Source organism: Anarhichas minor, unplaced genomic scaffold (genome assembly GCF_050575085.1).
Source record: "Anarhichas minor isolate MPS153535 unplaced genomic scaffold, ASM5057508v1 ptg000027l, whole genome shotgun sequence".
In the NCBI taxonomy this organism is placed as follows: Eukaryota; Metazoa; Chordata; class Actinopteri; order Perciformes; family Anarhichadidae; genus Anarhichas; species Anarhichas minor.
This window is the reverse complement of record NW_027466473.1, coordinates 8,942,800-8,962,535: the sequence shown is the minus strand read 5'-3', so window position 1 is coordinate 8,962,535 and position 19,736 is coordinate 8,942,800. Positions and strand designations below refer to the sequence as shown.

Here is a 19,736-nt window from a genome sequence, read left to right as displayed (position 1 = left end):
TGCCCAGAGTATATAAGCCCAGAATCAATATCGGAGCCCAGGCCAGATGCTCTTCATCTGTGACTTTTGACTGATATATAATAACACCCTTAACGCACAGAGAAAAGGAAACACATGCGTGTGGACTGAAGCTTAATGATGGAGGGGGGGGGGGGGGGGGCGGGAGTTCCTGCTGGAGACTGTGAATCTAATTTCACAGCACAGTAGCTGCAACAGAAAATCAAACTCTGTCAGAGCTGCTCCGTCAATCTTGTGTCTTGCAGCTCAAGTTGATAACTGCACTGCTGAATTGATTTACTCTGCCTACATATTGGATGCACTGATGCCGTTTTTTTGTTTTGTTGTGCTTTTACCACAGTTGCCCCCTTGCGTGTTGTATTTCTTTTTTTCCCCTTTTATTCATGGTCTCATCTTTTAGCTTTTCCAGTGGTCCATGTGTCTTTAATGTACGCTGTCTTTATTTTCTTTTTAAAGTGAGCAACAATGAATCTTTTGCTTTTATTTAAAACATCTATTTATTTGTTGTCTTGTTTTGGACCACAGTGGAAATGATATTGATTTCATTTTCATCCCAAATGATTTTAAAACGCAGCAACATAATTGTTTGTTCATTTGTATCTTTTGTGTGCTTGTGTGTGGTTGTGTTTATTTGTATGCGGTGCCCCCCCAGGTGCAGAACTGAGGGACGTAATGACGGGATCGGAGGGCAACAATAGCATCTCAGACGTGGTGAAGCAGCCAGCCTTCATCGCTGGTTTGGGAGGGGCCTGCTGGATTGTTCTCATGGGCTTCAGTGCCTGGTTGTACTGGAGGAGAAAAAAGAGGAAGGGACTTAGCAACTATGCAGGTAAAAAAAAAAAATCAATTTACATGGTCCTGCACCAAGACAGAATCTCAAAAGCACACTAGGTCTCCCCAACAAAAAGCTGATGTCATCACTGATGTGACTCCATTTGAGTTGGCTAAAATGCAGAACAAAGGAAATGCATTCAGCACAGATGGAAATAGGCCCTATTTACTTTAATTTACTGTGCACTGATGTGCATCAACTGTGCTGAGTTCCATCAGCACAGCACCTCAACAGTCTAATACATTCATGCGAAATAAGTAATTGAACATCCCCTTCCACTATCAGACCATGGCTGGTGTTGTTTGCACATTAACATGAGGCGCGTCTAGGTTTACGTATAAAATACTCTTTTATCCCTCTGTGAGTCAAGCATATAGCTGCGTGCCATTATCGTAATGTGCATTGCAGCTTCCATTGCAGTGGCTTGGGGAGAGAGCGCTGTGATTTCCTAATTTAATCGGGATTTACATGATTGAGAGATGCTTCTCTCATCCCTTCTCTCAAATCAAATTGAGTTTAACACCAAAACATCACATTTCGAGTTTACTGAAAATATTGCAATATTTTCACAGGAATGATTGAAATCAAATACTTCAAAACCAGCATTATTAATTACCTTTTGTGTTGTGTTCTGAGGTGTCACATTTTTCAAGTTATGCACCATTTCATGTAAGAAAAACCTCTTGTTCGTCTCTCTTTTAAAGAGAGACGGACAAGAGGTTCCAATTCGTATTCTGGAAAAAAAATAATAAACAAAATGGTGACGGCGCAGATGCCCCAGGTCAAAAAGGGGTCAAATGTGTCACCTTCATTTGAACCGTTTCCCTCAGGGCATTCAGCGTAATTCAGAAGATGATGGAAAGGAGTGGTTAGATGCATTAGCACCCTTAGTTTCATCAAAACATGCGAGTGCAGACATATTGACAAATGAACAAGCAAAGCAAAGATGAAAGGACTAATTTCATAGTTCCACACCTTGTTTTCATGAATTTATATTAATTAATATTAATTAAATTATTTATACTTTATCCACTCTCTTCTTCTTTTTTTAATTGCAGTACAATCCTTCACCTTTACGCGTGCAGGTATGTCTTTACATTATGCATTATTTATTAAAATGTCCCAGTTAAGCTGCCTATATTCAAATTGATGGTGGTGCTGTACATTTTTAGACGAAATAATTGCAATTGTTTTCCCCTGTCCTCCCTCTTTTCTCTACAAGTTACATTCCAAAGAGACAGAGGCCTGATCAGAAATGGAAGGTAAGAATCTAAATTAATAAACCCTATAGCTAGAGCCTTCCCACTGACATTTGTGTGCTACGCAGCATATTGCCTCGTCTGCATTTTTAGTGACAAGAGTCTATTGTAATACCTGTAATGAAGAATTCTTTCATGATGAACGGAATTTGCATACATGTTCCAATATTTCAGTGTATGATTTGCACAGATGTGCACTTGATGAAATCATGTATCACTCCTTTGAAGTGAGTGCTACCAATTAATGCAGGTGAGGGCTTCATTCACTGGCTCTCTCTCCCATTTCAACCGAGGTTGTTGGCAGAGCCAGAGGTCGTGGTAGGAGGGGAGAGGTGATTAATGTGCTGTTTTAAAAAAAAAACTCTTGCCGTACAGTACACTCTGATGGCTTGCATGTGTGGATGGGACAAAAGGACTGCACCTTGAGACTCCACTCAGCAAGCTGTGAGAATTTCCTGACAGCTCAAAAATGCACACAGTGAAGGTTACCTTTTTATCCACCGATAATCAAAGTGAATAAGAGAAGGAAGCGGATTTGCTTTGCCGAAAGTAAAAGAATGAACGTCCTTGTGGTCTTCATTCTTCCCTTTTCCCCCTTTCCGTTTTGTCACACCTAAGCAAGCAGAGAAGCCCAGAGCAAATGGACTAAAAATAAATACTTCCTTGCCGTTTTTGTGTGTACGAGTGCGCTTCACCACATTGCAGACTCGCGTATGTGTTATTGTGTGTTTGGCACGTGTTTCTGAGCAAATGTATGTAAATCTATGTATATGCTTGTGTATTCTAAAATGGAAATTATTGATGTAATTGTTTGAACACCTTTGAGCCATCACCAAGTCAGCTGTGAACAATTCCCTCGGCACTTGGCGAATCAGCGGCAGTGTGAAAATGTACTGTGTAGCCACACATTAAGCAAACATATGTGAACAGGATGCACGGGGCATGTGAATGTTTTGCCATTTTTACAGCTGCTGATGCGAAGTGGTTGTGCAAAAATTGTCTCTTTTTTTTTTTTTGGTCCCTGAATTGCTGCCCACAACTTTCCTACCTTGAAGTCAAAGCCTGCATTCACGACCGTTGTATTTCACTAAGACAAAATGACACGGTAGCTTTCCTAAACCACCTAATGGGCTTCTGCTGTCTCTGTTGCTATGGAGACGGTGCACCAGTGTAGCCGATCTGCCAGAGGCTCTCCATGATTCTCAATTTAAAATGTAAATTTCTGTTGTGCTAAGGCTCTAAAGTGGATTTAGTGTGTATTTAGGCCTGCCTTGCTTCTCCGGGGAGAATTAAGGGTGGTGGAGTGAAGGGGAGAAAGAAAGCTGATTTATAGACTTGCCGTTTTATGTCTCTTTGTTGTTTATTGTCGCCCGTGCGCGGCTGCTCCACAGGCGAGAATATGCTGAATGAGTTTTCGCATCAATTTGTTGTTGATGCAGCAGGAGGAAAATGAGCAATGCTTGTTTCGCTGCAGCCTGGACATTTAACGATGTCAACGGTTCTCTGTCTTACCCCCCCCTCCTCTCCTCTCTTTGTCCACCTCTACAAACCTCTCCTCTCACAGCCGTCCAGGGCTGTTGAAAGCGGGTGACCCAGGCCTCCCCTGGTTGGCTGACTCCTGGCCCTCCACGAGCCTCCCAGCTAACGGCGGCTTAGGGAGTCCGAAGGGCGGCAGCAACTTTGGCCGAGGAGGTAAGAAACATAAACAGGCTCGGCCGGGGTGTTAGGAAATGCAGTTTTAGCAATGCCTGGTCAGACAGTTTTGATGCTCATTCATTGGGAAGCGCAGTGACAGGACATCACACAGAAGCATGCACACACAAACAAACACATACACGCAAATTAAAAGAGCCTTTAAGGGCTGTACTTGACTAATTTGATTTGACACGCCTGATATTTAACTTATATTTTTCATTCTTTCTCCTGCCCTGCCATTGTTCCCTTTTTTCCAAGGATGTATGAGATTGATAGTTTGAGTATATGTGTTTATTGTGCATTTGTGTGTTTGCGTGTTCTCCCAGCTTATTGGAACCCTGGTGAGCTGCAGGCTTTTTGTGTGCGAGACAGTAGAGCTGAAGGTTAGCGCTGTTTGAATATCCCTCATGTGAACACTCTACCGGCTCCCACAGCGTGTTGCATGCTAATTGTGGTAGCAGATAATCACTTTCATTTATATCAAGTCCATTTGAGACCTGTATTTAACTAATACAGAGTGCCAGAGCAGCAGGGAGTGTTAATGACCTTAAAGATCGTTAACTTCATGTCAACTTATCTCTCCATGTTGCCTTTTTTCCCCTTCCCGCCTTGCTTTGTCACCATCCTCTTTTGTCTCAGATGTTTTACCGTCCGCAGCAGTAGAGAAGACGGGCACCATGCTGTCTGATGGTGCTATCTACAGCAGTATTGACTTCATGGGGAAGGCAGGCTACAGCAGCCCAGCGCGAGGCAGTCAGCCCACCCCCTATGCCACCACTCAGATACTCCAGTCCAACAGTTTCCACGAGCTGGCTGTGGACAGGCCAGATCCCCGCTGGAAGGCTTCTCTCCAAGCCCAGCAGGAAATAGCAAACCTGGGCTACTCGCTAACTGACAGACGCCCTGGCACTGGTAAGTGCCCCACTGAAGATAAAGCTCAATTATGTTATTATTTTTCATTTTTTGTGTTGTGATGTTTGCACTCTTGTGTATGTATCGTGAGTCTCTATTGGTGGCAGTGTTTAAAATTCCAGAGAGAGCCCCATTTTGCAATAAAATGACAGGACGTTGTTGTTCTTTTCCTATGAAATCACTACAAGGGAGTTGAAAAACTAAACCAGAGGAAGAGGAAGATGAAAAGGAGGGAATTTATTTCCATATGAACTGAAAATGGACCCCTAGGATAATGTTCTTAATTACTCTTCTGTCTTCATCACAATTCTTCCCCGGGAGCTCATCTAGCCCAGAAATGTCACCCAATCATGACGCATTTCTTTTGGGTTAACTTGATTAGTGATGACGGAAAATCGCCCAGTGTTCTGAGTTATTTATGCCGTGTATATACATTTACTTAAAGTCATGGAGGCATTTCTGTCTGTACTTTGGTAGCTTTGCACAAACAGCCTGTGTGCTCAGCTAAATGTCAGGCTTACCAGAGATAGTAGAGCAAGTGGAGAGGCAACATAAAGTGGTTCGCCGCAGGTTTCGGTGCCTCTTTAAGAAATGTCAACATTTAGAAAAAAAAGCCCTAATGCGCCGCCAGGACACAAAAAGAGAAATAATGAACACTGGGTAGGAGACAGGTTTTAAAAAGTTCAGATAGCAGAGAAAGATAGAAGATGGCTTTTCAAGGTATGTGTTAGTGTGTGTGTAGAATAATATTTGTGCGTACAGGGATTAGCATTATGTAGAGAAGACTAAACTTCCTTTCCTCTTTACCTCCCCAACAGGTGCAAAGGTTGGCAAGAAAAAGAAGGTGAAGGGTGGAACGAAGGCCTCTAAATCAAATGGGTCGTGCTGGGCTAACATGCCCCTGCCTCCACCACCCATGCACCCACTCCCTGGCACTGAGGTTGACCTTGACCGTTACCCCCACGAAAACCACGGAGGAGGGTAAGATACATTCATTTCTCATCAGTCTCTGCCTCGGAACGGATGCACACAAACACAAGAACACACGTCGACAGAAGAAACGCATGCAAACACGGGGGGGGGGGGGGTCACAATATCCTGCACCTGTGCCCCGAGTGTGTGAGTGTGTGGGAGTGTGTGTTTATCTTCAGAGAGCTTGCAGACGAACTTCACATAGTTCACAAAATAGACCTATAGCTGCCTATTTTCCTGATATAGAAAAAAAAATGCATAGATTGGATTGTATTGAGCTGTTACACATTACACTTGCCAACAGAAGAAAAACTGATTATTAACATTTTGATTTAAACTAGAGTCAGATCAGTTTTGGAAAATTTGAAGCAGTAAATTCCTCAGTGCTTGCTATATTGACCGAGAAAGGGGAGACCCGGCGCTATTTTAGCTCCGATTTCTCGCCTCCGCCTCTGGGTAGCGAGGGGGCGTGCTTTAGATGCTGCTCAAAAACAGAACTTCCTTGTTGTCCTCGCGTGCATTGCACACTACCTAAGTTTCCAACAGCGAAAAATGGCATCCCGAAATATGAGTGCAGAGGATGTTATGGACGAGGATACATCTTAGTGTGTTTTAGCTGACGCCGATATTCAGCTGTATTTATTCGAGCCAGAGTATATGGCTGAAGATATAGAACTAAGAGAGGCCAAAGCAGTGGCCCGCAGACTGCGGGGCATCAGAAGCTCACTTGTAATGCATCCTGGTACATGTAGGCAATGCTAGCACAGCTCCGTGAATGCTACATTTACCATCATTTCCCATCACCAGACCACCAAACACAAAAAAAAATCTGTGCAATATCAATACACCGTGCAATACAGCAATTATTCTGTCTGTATGTATAATATTTTTAGTTTTTAGTTATGGTTATATTTTAGTTATTGTGGATTTTAACTTTTTAACTTAGTTCATATTCTTTACTGTTTATTACTTATTTATAATACTTGTTTTGAAACATTGTTTTTTACTATGTCTCTTGTTTGCACTATCCACTATGCTGCTGTAATCCTGTACATTTCCCCACTGCGGGACTAATAAAGGATTATCTTATCTTATCTTATCAACACTAACTGGACATCCACATAAAATATGGAACATTTTCCCTTGAAACTCTTACATGTTTCCTATCTTCTTCAACTATTTGCAATCGACTGTTCAGCAAAGTCAATGTGATCCTTAATATATTAAACATTTGTCCACATGCCAGATATGACAGCAACAGTTGGGCCCCACCAATGTCTGTCCAGACGTACCGCCACCAGAATTTGGACAATGAGGAAGAGGAGGAGAGAGGTCCCACTCCTCCCCTGAGAGGAAGATCCTCCTCACCGGCAAAAACCTCCTTCAGCCAGCCCTCATCTTCCTCTCTTAGCTCAGTCCACCATGATGAAATGCAATCCATTTTGCAGGCCCACTTGGATGAGCTGACCAGAGCTTACCAATACGAGGTGGCAAAGCAGACATGGTAAGGGATTTTTAAAGCTCCAGTTAACAACATTTTGAGACCGCCTTCCTTCTATAATTTGATGTATTTATTTGGCTATAAAAAAAAAAGTCCTGTGTGACTGTTAGATCGCTTCAAAGCTTTATACTGTGCCAATGCATTACAATTTTGTTCAAATATTGTTGCTTTGCACACTAGGAGAGAGATACCTGTAATTTTATTCATTTCATTCTGTTGATAGTTTGGGGTTTTGCATAGCAATGGCCAATGTTTGAGCGCCTAATAACACCCGTATTTACTTGTGTCAGCCAAAACCTGCGGACCGTGTTTCTTGCGAGCGATAAAAACGGCCCTCGATTGGTTGCACCTTTGATGGAGCATTGGGAAACTTGACAAGGCGGAGGCGACACGTGTTGGAGGGTAATGACTAGGTTTAGTCTAACATGCAGTTCTGACATCGGTAAATAGAGTTGGTAATTATGCATGCATCTTCTCGATGGCGGAATGTGAGCCATCATGGAGGACAGCTGTGGGGGAGATAACAGGCATGTTGGTGACAGCCCTGCCCATCCAGATATCCTTTATCCAGCCCAATTACAACTCCATTGTGTTAGCACAACACACACCAGCGCTGAGAAAGCGATCAGTGAAATCACTGCAGGCATTCATAGTCTCTTGCACATTGCATCTCTACCTTTCTTAATATGCACTGATTCTACATGATTCTACAAAGTTGTTTTGCAGTATTTATGCTCATTATCTGACCTCCATTGCTTTTTTTTTTTTTTTTAATCTGTTTTGTTCACTAATATACAGTAATTCCCCACAATGAATTAGGCACATGAAGGGCAGTCCAAACGTGTCGACCACCCCCATCCCTCCCGTGGACTTCATGTCCAGTACACTGGGCTCTGATTTGGGACCAACTCTCCTTTCTGAAGAAGATGAGGACTTGGAGGAGGAGGAAAGATACGCTGCGGTGTCAAAGAATTTGTGTGGCTTTGAATACACTCCTGGTCACAGCGTAGACAACCTTGAGGGCTCAGGTATTTCTCACATATGTTGAAACAAGTCTGACCGAAGGCAATGCTTTTGAATCAGTAGACCACCAGTGCATTGACCGTAAAAATTGTCTTTTTGTAAGGTAAAAATACCATATTGTTTTGAATTAATAGCTGGCATTTTATGTACTGTTGTTAAAGGTGCACCACATTTAGGAACATGGCTGTCTACCCAAATGTCAATATGTCAAATAGCTGTGGATTAATAGTGCAGACAGACTGCTTTTTCGCCTTCTATATGAAGCTGTTGAGACTGCAGCCCCTTGGCCCCTAGAAATTTCATCAATATAAGACGATTTTTACAGTACACAGTTTAACTCCCATGACAATGTCATGTTTCGCAGAATTGTCCAATATCAACGTTCTTGTCTGCCAATAGAGTTTAGACCACTGAGGTAGCAAACACGGTGCAGTCTGTTGTCTGGCTGAACTATCACCTACAGACACGCTGCATAGAACAAAGTCAATAGCCCATTAGATCACATGCATACAAGCCCCAACACACACTTGTCTTGTGGTTGTCTTCTAGAACATTTCATAGTATACCAGGAACATGTTTATGTAGCCAACATGGATAGAGATTGACATTTAAAGATAATGTAGAAACTGTAGTTGGTGCAAAGTAAAAAAAATGAATAATAATAATAAATAAAAAACGAGACTAGTGCAGTGCCCGTTTGGCCGATTGCACGGCCTCTGCTGTTGCTGCTTGCAGCTTTCTCAAGAACCCTTTAATCCAAACATCTTCACACTCAACACTTCACTTTTGTTTTGGGTCTTCTGCAAATACACCCACAAAGCGCGAAGCAGATCAGATGAATGGTTGTCAAGAAACTCGGAGGACATACATAGATAAAAACTTCCATTTAAGTCTTACAGTAATCATAGGTTCTTTGTCAAAGAGATATTCAGACAGTCTGTGAAAAGTAACTTGAAGCCGTTCTAGACATCAAAACCACAACATAGAATGTTTCAAAACCCTTTAGAAGTGCTCTATTGAAAAGCCACACGTCTAACATTTATGATTTGATGCATTTATAAATAGGGTTCTGTCTGAAAGCCTTTCTTTAGAGTGAAACTTGAAGTCTTCTCCCACAGGGACATAACTGAACCATTTTTAGACTCCATTGTTTGACAGGTTAAGAGAGATTGACTTGTGAATTGAGAATATGTGTTTTCAACACTTTTAATAACCCATTGCAGGGCAGAATACAGGTCACCGTGACTAAAAATATTTACAAACAATGGCAATGCAAACATTGTATCGTGTTCTGTTCAGCTGTCACATATTGTTATTGGTTGTATTAGAAGAGCCAACAGGCGGATTGAGGAAATAGATTTAGTCCAGTGAGACTAATCATGAACAAAGCCACTGTGGTGGCAGTATTTCCACAGGGGTTTCCATATTGTAGTTAGATGTTTTAAATGTGATGTTTGTTAGTACATCATTTCATAATGTCTCATTAAAACATTTAAACGCTCTTCGAGGTTTTGAGCAACGGGTTGCTTATATTGCTGTAACAAAGAAAAACAGTTCCTGAGGCCTTTTGATTAAAGCGTTCAGTAACACTATTCTCTAAGAATAGTATAGTTATATATTTCCACAAATATCCCATGTCATAGAAAGAGATTCTCAATCACCTTCTTGTGATCAATTGTTTTGTTCTTAATAATGGGTTTTCTTAGCAGCAGTTGAAACCGCTAATATTATTCGTTTTTCCTGAAATGGAAACAATAAATTGGATTGTAATCTAATCAGTTGGGCTTTACAAGTCAAACAATCTCAATGATATACGCCCCAAAAGGTGTGATAGCTGAGCAATACCAGAACATATGTAAATAGTCTCCTCTGACAGAGCCATGACATTTAGTAAATAAGTCACTGTCATTCAGTTTAAATCTAAATCCACGCTAAAAGTAACATTCAATTAGAATAATATTAAAACCTTGTTTAAAAATGTCACATGTACACTTGTATGTTCAACACAAGTTTGACACAATATCTAGCAATGAATCTGATTCCTTTAGTTTTTTTTTATTATTTAGCCAAATATGTATCTTCATTAACTTCCTCTCTGTAGGTAAAAGCTCCCAGCAGTGTCGCCCAGACAGCTCTGGCTCAGCAGACCACGGTGCACAGGGAACACATAGCCTTGGCCACAAGAGGGCACCACTGACTGGCCTCAAACCACAGACGGGCAAGGTCGGGACTCTGCCCAGACGAAGAGACGCCAACACTGACGGTAAGTCTTTTTGCACTCTTAGCCAGAGAATCCTCTATTATAGTAAATTCAACAAGGAGTGCCTCTATCATGATGTCTCATTTGTATCCTTTTGCCAAATTCTCTCAACAAACCATCCACGCATGCAGCCCACACACCGGCCATGCACAGCCTGGGTTCCCGCATGCACAGCTCGTGGGCAGCTGCGGCCTCAGACCCCTCTGAGGAGTGCATGGTGACCGTGTCGACGCTGGAGCGGCAGCATATGGCTTCCTGGAGCGGCACAACAACATCCAACAGGGCCACCCTGAGTAGGGGTTCCCACAAGAGACCTGGCACAGAACCCACCCACAACGGGCATCCTTCCACAAGCAGCACAGAGAAAAGGGAGCACTGTAGGTGTTAATCCTCACGAGGACATATTTCTGTGCACATTAAACATAATGAATGTAATTTAAGCAGGCAAATGTCACTCAGATATGCAGAGAGAAATAATATGCAGGCTTGACTGAAACCTCCTTGACATTTGCCTAATCCATTTTATAGTTTTATTCGGCTTTACCCTGATTGACAAAGATGAAGAAAATGCAGTTTAATAATTATAGACCACATAATAAATTATAGATTGTGGCTGTCACTTCTTTAACGATTCGTAAAGAAAGACAAGACAACTCAGATCTCCCTCTTGTAGTCAGTTGTGACAGCATCACAATGCAGTTATATATTGTATACCACTCAAAAGAGATTTAAAAAAGTCTAGATTTGGAAGAATTATGCTCCACCATTTTCAATAATAAGGAACGGTGTCGGATCTTACCAATTTGTATTCCAACGTGAGATGCATCCTGGGATTGTGAAATGGAGATGCAGTGAAGTATTCAATCTCACCCCGATTTCACATTGTTGTTTTTTTGGTGTGTCTGCTCTTCCAGAGTCTTTGTGAAGCATCATTCCCTGCAGTTGCTCCCTGTCCCAGGACACCTTGTTTGTAAAGCGCTATGAGATTTCCTCTCTGCGAGTGACACAGAATGATGTTGGGAAGACGGAGAGGAGACAGAATGGAGACGAAGGAAAGTGCAAGATAAAATGCAGAGTTGTAAATGTCATGTACAGACACAGACGCACCAGTCTCACAGTGTTATTTTCATCCCCTCTTCAAAAGAGTAAACGGTATGTTATTTGTCCGCTTCTTTTTTCCTGTCACATTGTGTACTAAAATTCACACAGTGGAGATGAAGAAGAGAAATCACGGCAGAATTGACAAACTAATATGAAAAAGGACTTGCATAATTTGTAAATATGTTTTTTAATGTTTTCTCCCTTATTTTGCTTTGCTATGCAAGCCAAACCTAATGTTGTCTCTTTTGTGATTTATTACTGTGAATGATTTTTTTTTTTCATTACTGCTCAAACTGTTAGCTTATTTTGATGAAGCTACTGTATCGTTGTACTTTTGCACAGAGCATTTTGGTGAAAATAAGCACAAGCCCATTGTCAGCTGAGCTGAGGCGGAGAATCATAATGGCAAAAAGGGACGTCTATGTTTAAACAGAACCGAAACAGAATATATATATACTTGGCTGTGCTATAATTCTTTTGAGAAACACGAAGATATTGAGAGTTACAAGGAAAAACACAGGTTAATACCTGGACATAATATGCCAATGTAACAAACTGAGTTTCACACTACTTGCTGGAAATCCTATTATGCATAATACTAACAGTGGTTCAAAGCAAAGGGTTACCGAGACATTGTTTTATGGTAACAAAGCAACACATCAGTTGTGATATCCAAAGCAAAGACATACAGTGACATAGTAGTGCAATATTGAAAGGACAGTATGACAGTAAAGGGAAATGTCCAGTCCTCGATGTCCTGCTGTCACCTGAAGGCAAATGAGATGCGATGAGACTAGATTTGTTCTTATGCATTACACTTTTGAATGGTTATGGATTTACACTGTCACCTTACAAAGATGTATAGACTCTACCAACTGCCAAATCTAGATCCAAGATCCAAGATCTTTTGAAAACCTTTTTCAGTTTCCAAATGCAGCCAATTAGTATTTTCTGCCAATGAGATTCACGATGCATTGTCTTCGCACTTGTTTGGATGGTTTTGTTCTGATCATTGTTCTGGTAATGGCTCGCCCTTTGAATAATCTTTACCTGCCAGATTGGTTTGCCCTCAGGAATATGCAGCCACATACAGTTGGGCCATTTTTCAATCCTTTGATGCAAAATAAAATGTGTATGTGAAAACGAACCAGATTTCTCCTAACACTGTCTATGAGTCTTTTACTCCGCTCCTTTTTTTACACCCGTCAAAGTTAGTTTAGCAAATCAAATATATCATAGATGTTTTTAAGATCAGACAATGCTTTAATAAATGACAGTATTGGTTTCGTTACATCTCAATTCCATTTTTTTGAGAATATATGAAATCACCTCCAGAAACATGGACACGAGTATATTATGTCGAAAAAACTCATGAATGAAGTAAAAATAGCTTAAGCTGTTATTGAACCCTGACATTGCAACATAACCTTATTACAAGATGGCACAAGCCTTACCTGGTGAGCTAAACCAGTTCATACACCACCGTTTGCAAATTAAACTTATAATATAGAGTAAAATGAAGGTCATAAAAGTCATAGTATAGCATGTCGAAAAAGTCAAAGCACAGAATGTCGAATAACGTCATATAAAGTCATCGTATACTATGTCCAAAACAATTCATTGTATTTCATGTAAAAAAAGTATAGTACAGTTGGTCATAAACGAAGTATAGTTTGAAATGAAAAATGTTATCTATGCTATAAAGTATGCTATACAAAAGTAATACAAATGTCTTAGTGTAGTATATCATGACAAAAGTAAGTAATAAAAACTCATAGTATAGTAAGTGATAAAAAAGTAATGAAAAATCATGGCGTAGTATGTCATAAACATTTCATAACCATTGTCATAGTATAGTCATAAAAAGCTATAGTACAGTATGTCATACAATTATATAGTATTTTTGTCATAGTTAAGTCATAAAAAAGTTAAAGTACAGTAGCAGACCTTTTTGTTGTTGTTGATCTGAAATCTTTTACATTCAAATAATGATTCATGGTCGACCAAAGTCCATTTACAGCCCAGCGCTCCTTATATGTGAGGATGATAAATGGCCTCCATGGATTGACTGTCTGACACAACGCTGACTGCTACGATGATGTCTTGAAAACATATAACGTCCTGGCCATAGTGTGTGTCACATAAAGTGTGAGTTGAACAAGTTGAACACAGAGGAGCCAGGAGAGACACAGTTAGAGATTCCATTATCTCTGCAATACAGCTCCCCTAGCACAGATCTGGACAGCAGTGGGGATGATAGCTTCATGCAATGGTGCAATTGGTGCTATGTGCAGCGTGGGAGAGCCCGTTGATATTGCTATCTGAAGATAGGCAGGGATTAGGATTGTCTGCAGATAGTGTGCAGAAAGCGCACCGTGTGCAGTCCACTATTTAAACTTTACATCCAACTGGTTGGGTTTCCAGAGGTGCTATAGAGACAGAAGATTTGGTATTCTGTAATAAATTCTATACTGACTTTGACATTATTTGGCTGCCCTATTACAGGGTTCACCACCCCCTCCCGCGGGGCCCAATTACAAAGCTCCACCTTATAAAGATGTAGTTTCATGCACTGGTTTTAGGATTGCGTGGTCACTTTCGGGGGGGCTGTGGTTTTAATCGGATGAAAAAGCAGTTTACTGCACTTATTATTTATTGTATTTTTTTTTTAGCACTCAGGGAAACAGTTTAGTCTCAAAATGCTGTAAATTCTGTCGAGATTGCTCCAAAGAAATATTTGTAGTGGGGGATAAGATAAGAGCACTAGTTTATGAAAATGACAATGAAGAATAGATGACCAAATTAATGATCAAATTAAAATAACACAATTCACACGCCACTTTACGAGCATTCGTGTGAGTATATTAATGATGGTGTGACAGCGATGACACACAAAACGTCAACAAATGGTTTTATTTCATTTCCTTCATCAGTCGTAAGTGATCATCTGGCCAAATATTAAAGCTGTTAATGTTTTAAGTAACTTCTTGGTGGTTTTGACAATGACGAAATCACATTATACATCTAAAGAAACTGTGTCTACCCACGTCAAACTCAGTTTGTGCAAGATAAAGATATTGAAATTAAAGATTTAAACAAAATCAGCCAGTGTTCCCTGCAAGAGGGGCTGTCTCATTGTGGATGCAGAAGAATTAAAAAGAATCCTCTGGGTAAATCGCCCTCTTATCTAGGTGAACATAAATAAATAATAATGGCAGGCTGCAGTTTACATGAACAAAATCAGCTTCACACTATTCAGACAGGAGACATGTTTATTCAAGATCTAACGACATGCAAAACAGATTAGCATACTTACATACATGGTATTCATATCCGTAGTGCCACCATCCCAATGAAGAGCCAATTTTAGACACATGAAATGTCAGAATCATACATTATCAAAGGAAAGTGTGATCCAGGGCTCCACTGTTATGAAACACCACCGAAATTATGAGCTGCAGAGAATGTATTTCATAGCATGATGTTCGCGCAAGAGACCTAACTGCATTCTTTGTACTGTACACTTTTCGAGCCTTTTCATATCTTAAAAAAACAGCCAGACTTTACATTCAGTACACAGTAGGCTGGATGAACTACTGTAATGTCTTACTCTGCAAATATTCAATTAAATAAGTGGCATGGAAGTAAAAAACAAAATGCCAAAGCATTGAAATAAAAAAAACGACATTATTATTCATTATTCATATCAATATGAATACTAACACAACATTAACATAACATAATGATTGTTATATAATAATGCATATGTTACATAACAGTTCCACATTCATGTGTGAGTCATCTGTCCCTCAGGTTGTGGTATGTTGATACATATTGGGCAGAAAGATATGCCTTGTCTCCTTCTCCTAGGAGTATTTTCAACTTTGAGAGGTCATTAAACTCTTTGAAATTTAGGATTACAGAGTTGAATTCGTCAAAATAAGTGTTCCTTATTTTTTATTGAATATTTTACATTTTTAGGATGTTTTACATTTTAGGAGGATTCATTATCGCTGCTTTAAGGGAAGGGAACCATTCCCTCTCCTTTCTATGTTTTGTTCCATCTCAATACTGCATGAGCTGCATAATTTCATGGAATTTCCCCAAAATGAGGTTGACAACCTTTTCAGTATGATTACATGTAACAAGCTGATTTCTGACTCATGACATTTTGGCTAATTGCAACATTCAAACAGTGTGGTGGTTTACATCCTCCCCATCTAATACTGCTGTCCCGATCTGTGGCCCAGCTTCCCTGAGGGTAAGCCAAAGGCCAGTGGGCTCCTTGGCCTTTAGCTCCCTCAGTGACCAATTTATTTTCATCTTCTTCACACTGATGGTTCATCTACTTCTTTTATGTTACCAGTTCACATTGTGCCACTGACATGAAGCAGGGAGGCCTCTCCTGGAGGCCTCTGATAGAGGCCATTTATACAGAACGGGCTTTTGCATAGCTATATGTATCTTTGCCTATACCTTCTCTCACTGAGTCACAGTTTCAGACAGTCTCCGGGTCTCAACCGAGACTCGCTCTACTGTTCAATTATGGAACACCCAGCTCTGGAAGTGGCTGGAAGCTTCCCATTGAGAGTGGAGTGGTTAGCCTTTCAAGTTGGGACACGTTGTCTCTGCACTATCGCCCCAAATAGTTTTCTTCAACAGCCTTGACTTACGATTTGTCCGCTGATGTCGTCACTGAGCAAGGGCAAGATCCTTAGAGCAGATCCGAAAACAATCTTGTGTAGAAAAAAATATTTTTGAAACCAAAATCATGGTTTCAAAAAGTCCATTTATTATCAAAAAAATTGCAAAAAAATGTGTGTGGACTTTTCAGTGAAGAAAGAAAAACATTTTGTCCAGTAGTTACAAAAAAATACTCATTCATGTATACTGGATTTTGAAATCGGGGAGGTTTTTAACGGGGTAACTGAACTTTTCTGTGTGAAAAAACAACCTAAAGCAGAATTAAAAGAACATATATTTTAGGTCTAAAACAAGTCTGGAGAGGAAATTTAAACACGGTAAAAAGCACACAGTGGTGGCTTGGCGGATTGTTTTGGATGTATTTAATTGAGACAGTATTCCAACGAATAAAATGTCCCCCTATACCGTCACCCTCGAAATGCAAGGGTGCAATGTATGTTTTGCATATCCTAACAAAAGATAATCGTTTTTTCTTTCAGTAAATGTCATACAATACTTTGTGAGTGATTTATTTTATGTATATAGTCCCCCGTCTCTCATTGTGCTACAGCACTAACATTTAGATTCCATAACGTACTCTCTGTTCGCCTCCTCTCTCCTGCTGCCAGATAGCGCCATGTCATCATCCCCTCTGCCTTGAGTCAATCAAGACAATCAAGCATTCCCTCCTCATCTGCCACAGCAAGTCCTCTCTTGGAGTCGTAGGACTGATCCTCCCCCCCCCGGTTCACAGTCAACTTTTATAGTGACAGACAGCGATATATTTCCATAAACAAATTTGAATTTACCACTGCTGGATCGAGCTCCACCTCACCACCAGATGCATTATCTCTGACACCTCCTAATTCCTCACCAACTGTCTGCTTTAAGAGAAGGTAATCTTCCTCAAACACAACTGCAATCAATTTGAAATCATAAATTCGCACTGCATTACCCCTGCCCCCCCCCCTTCACTCATAACTTCTCAACCCAACACCAGTGTCACCTCACCCTCAGCCTTCGGAGTATGTCAATGACACAGGAAAACATTTCCTCTCAGAGCTGAGCAAGGCAGCCTATCTCTGACGCCACCTGTTCGTTTCACTGCCGTGAAGCTAATCAATGTCTTCATCACCTCCAGACTTCGTTCCTGTGGCTTCCTCAATAAACCTAATTATGTAGAAAATCCTGCTGCCTGAATGATTACATGTACCTGCTCGAGAGGCCAAACGTGTGCCAGTTCTCCAAAGCCTCCAATGACTTCAATCAAGAACAATAATTAAAAGAATATTTACTCTTATTTTAAGAATCGGCATTTGGTGCGTGTTATAATCGGAGGGAATTGAACACCATAGATGACATATGGTGCGGTTCAGCTGGTAGGTCAGAGGAGACGTTTTCATTCGCAGCAGAGCACTCAGCCACTGTCTCTATAGATCTGTCCTCTTTATAAAGAGTTGTTCAGGGTTGACAGCCATCAGTTTCACTTTTTTCTGTCAGCCTCTCTAGCCACATTTGCTCTAGCTGTGATGGCCAGCTCTTTGTCAACAGATTGCAGAGAATCTGCTGGATAAACATGGCAAAATTGAAAATGAAACTTGGCAGCGCGCGCACACACACACACACACACGCAGTATCTAAGAAACCGAGGCAAACACTTGTGAATAACCTACTGTAGATCGTTGTCCTTGAAAAGGAAGAAAAGAAAGACAAAAAGAAATAGGTGGTCATGAAGGCAGCCATTAATGGTGACGAGAAGTATAGTTTTCAGGAGAAGGAAACAGCGTCGCACACACAACTGAATGTTACTAAAATTAAATTTGGTTGCAATCAAGTTATTGGAATAATTCATGAAGATACTGATTGTATGAATGACTCAATAAACATAATGTAAAAAACAAACAAACAAAAAAAAAAGTTGTGTTGCATAATTCAAGTTTCCATTAAAGTAATGCCCATGCACACTCCAGTTTTACAACCTTTTTTTTATCACCACCTCAGAGGCAATAACGAGTATTGATTTTCTTTTCTTTGATTCATGGGTTAGCTGTATGTTGATTAGAGTGGACATTACCTGCGCAGCATGAGTACAAATATCCCCCCCACCATTGAGTCACATCTGTGACGAAGATCAAATTTGATGTGATGATTGGACAAAAAAAAGTAGATCACACTGTCGTAGCTGCTGACAGCTGTGCAACTGTAAAGGTCAGCCTGTTTGCTCAAGGACACACTCAAGACGGCCCCACAGGTATTGAAAGTAGCCTTTGTGCCTCTTACTGTTTTATGTACACGTAATATAACAATAATCCATGTATTATGAAAGGTAATACATTGTCAGCAATTCACATCATACATACATCCTTGGCTCATTGTGTGCCGAGTGTTTTTTTTTATTAAAACTGGTGATCTTTCATACTGTGCCTTAAAAAGGACTTTGAAAAATTCACTACATAATACATTTACATTTATTATTTTCGTCTCCACCAACTTCTGAGGGAAATACCTGTCTCTTTAGCAGCTAAATACCCAACTATGTTCACCAGCTTGTTATTGATTGCGTCTCTCTGATGTTGGCTGCTGTAGGCAGGTAGTGTACGATTGAGGTTTGAGAGCTTTTGATGCTGATGAGAGCGTTGAAAATGAATGACTAAAACATTAGAGTTGCAGGCCCTCGCGGCCAAAACAAAGAGCTGAAAGACGCTAAAGACTTCATAGTGCTGTGGGGAACTTCAGAGTCAGGCGATTACTCTCTGTGGATTTCTTTACTACAAAAACATATTTTTACATATGTAATCTAAGTGTTTTGGATCATTTAAACAACTTCTAGCGGATTCATCCAGAACCTTGGTAGGTAAAATAAGCAATCTAATCCAAATATGAAAGCGATCAGACAACAATCATAATGGTCTTTATGATGAATACTCACCAAAGCCTAATTTGAAGGTCTCAGATTGAGGACAAGCCAGTTTATCAGGGCATCATTCCTGAGTTTGTCTTGTCAGTCAGATTTGGGTGTTATCAGATAATAGAACCACCGTGAGGTCGAAACGATCTGACATTAAGGGCCACACACGTCATGGTACCTACTCACCTCACTTATCACTGCTGGGTAGAGTTGGTTCAAAAATCACCGTCATTATTTGTGGAGGTTGCACCACTTACTGTGTGAGTCAAGGAATAGTCAAACTGATACTCACACGTGCATTGGAAGACATCTGTGAAACCTGTTTTTGTCCCCTTTCAGCAGCACACAGCTGCTCTGCTGATGAAGGTTTACCAGTGAGTTTAATTAAACAGCATGTCTCATCACATCCTCACAGTTTTCTTTCATCTTCCTCATCCTCATCACCTCACATCCACAGAATAGGACAGGCTTACCTGCGGGACTAAGTAAAATAAATACTGCAATTTAAATGTATTTTTGCTTTAAAAGATACCAAATGTCATGGTCTAAATCACTGAGGGTCACTTAAATAC

The 19,736-nt window shown here is 40.5% G+C and overlaps 1 protein-coding gene across 1 annotated transcript in view; it reads left to right on the top strand.

Moving 5' to 3' along the window:
• Positions 1 to 8,410, top strand: part of LOC142960030 (roundabout homolog 2-like) — a 72,642-nt gene extending 64,232 nt beyond the window's left edge. The window contains exons 17-23 of the mRNA XM_076101609.1: positions 677 to 847; positions 2,073 to 2,112; positions 3,674 to 3,801; positions 4,444 to 4,716; positions 5,535 to 5,697; positions 6,935 to 7,192; positions 8,009 to 8,410. Coding sequence (XP_075957724.1) covers positions 677 to 847; positions 2,073 to 2,112; positions 3,674 to 3,801; positions 4,444 to 4,716; positions 5,535 to 5,697; positions 6,935 to 7,192; positions 8,009 to 8,237 — 1,262 coding nt within the window. The 3' untranslated portion in view covers positions 8,238 to 8,410. The remainder of the gene's footprint in view (positions 1 to 676; positions 848 to 2,072; positions 2,113 to 3,673; positions 3,802 to 4,443; positions 4,717 to 5,534; positions 5,698 to 6,934; positions 7,193 to 8,008) is intronic.
• The last annotated feature ends 11,326 nt before the right edge of the window (positions 8,411 to 19,736 follow it).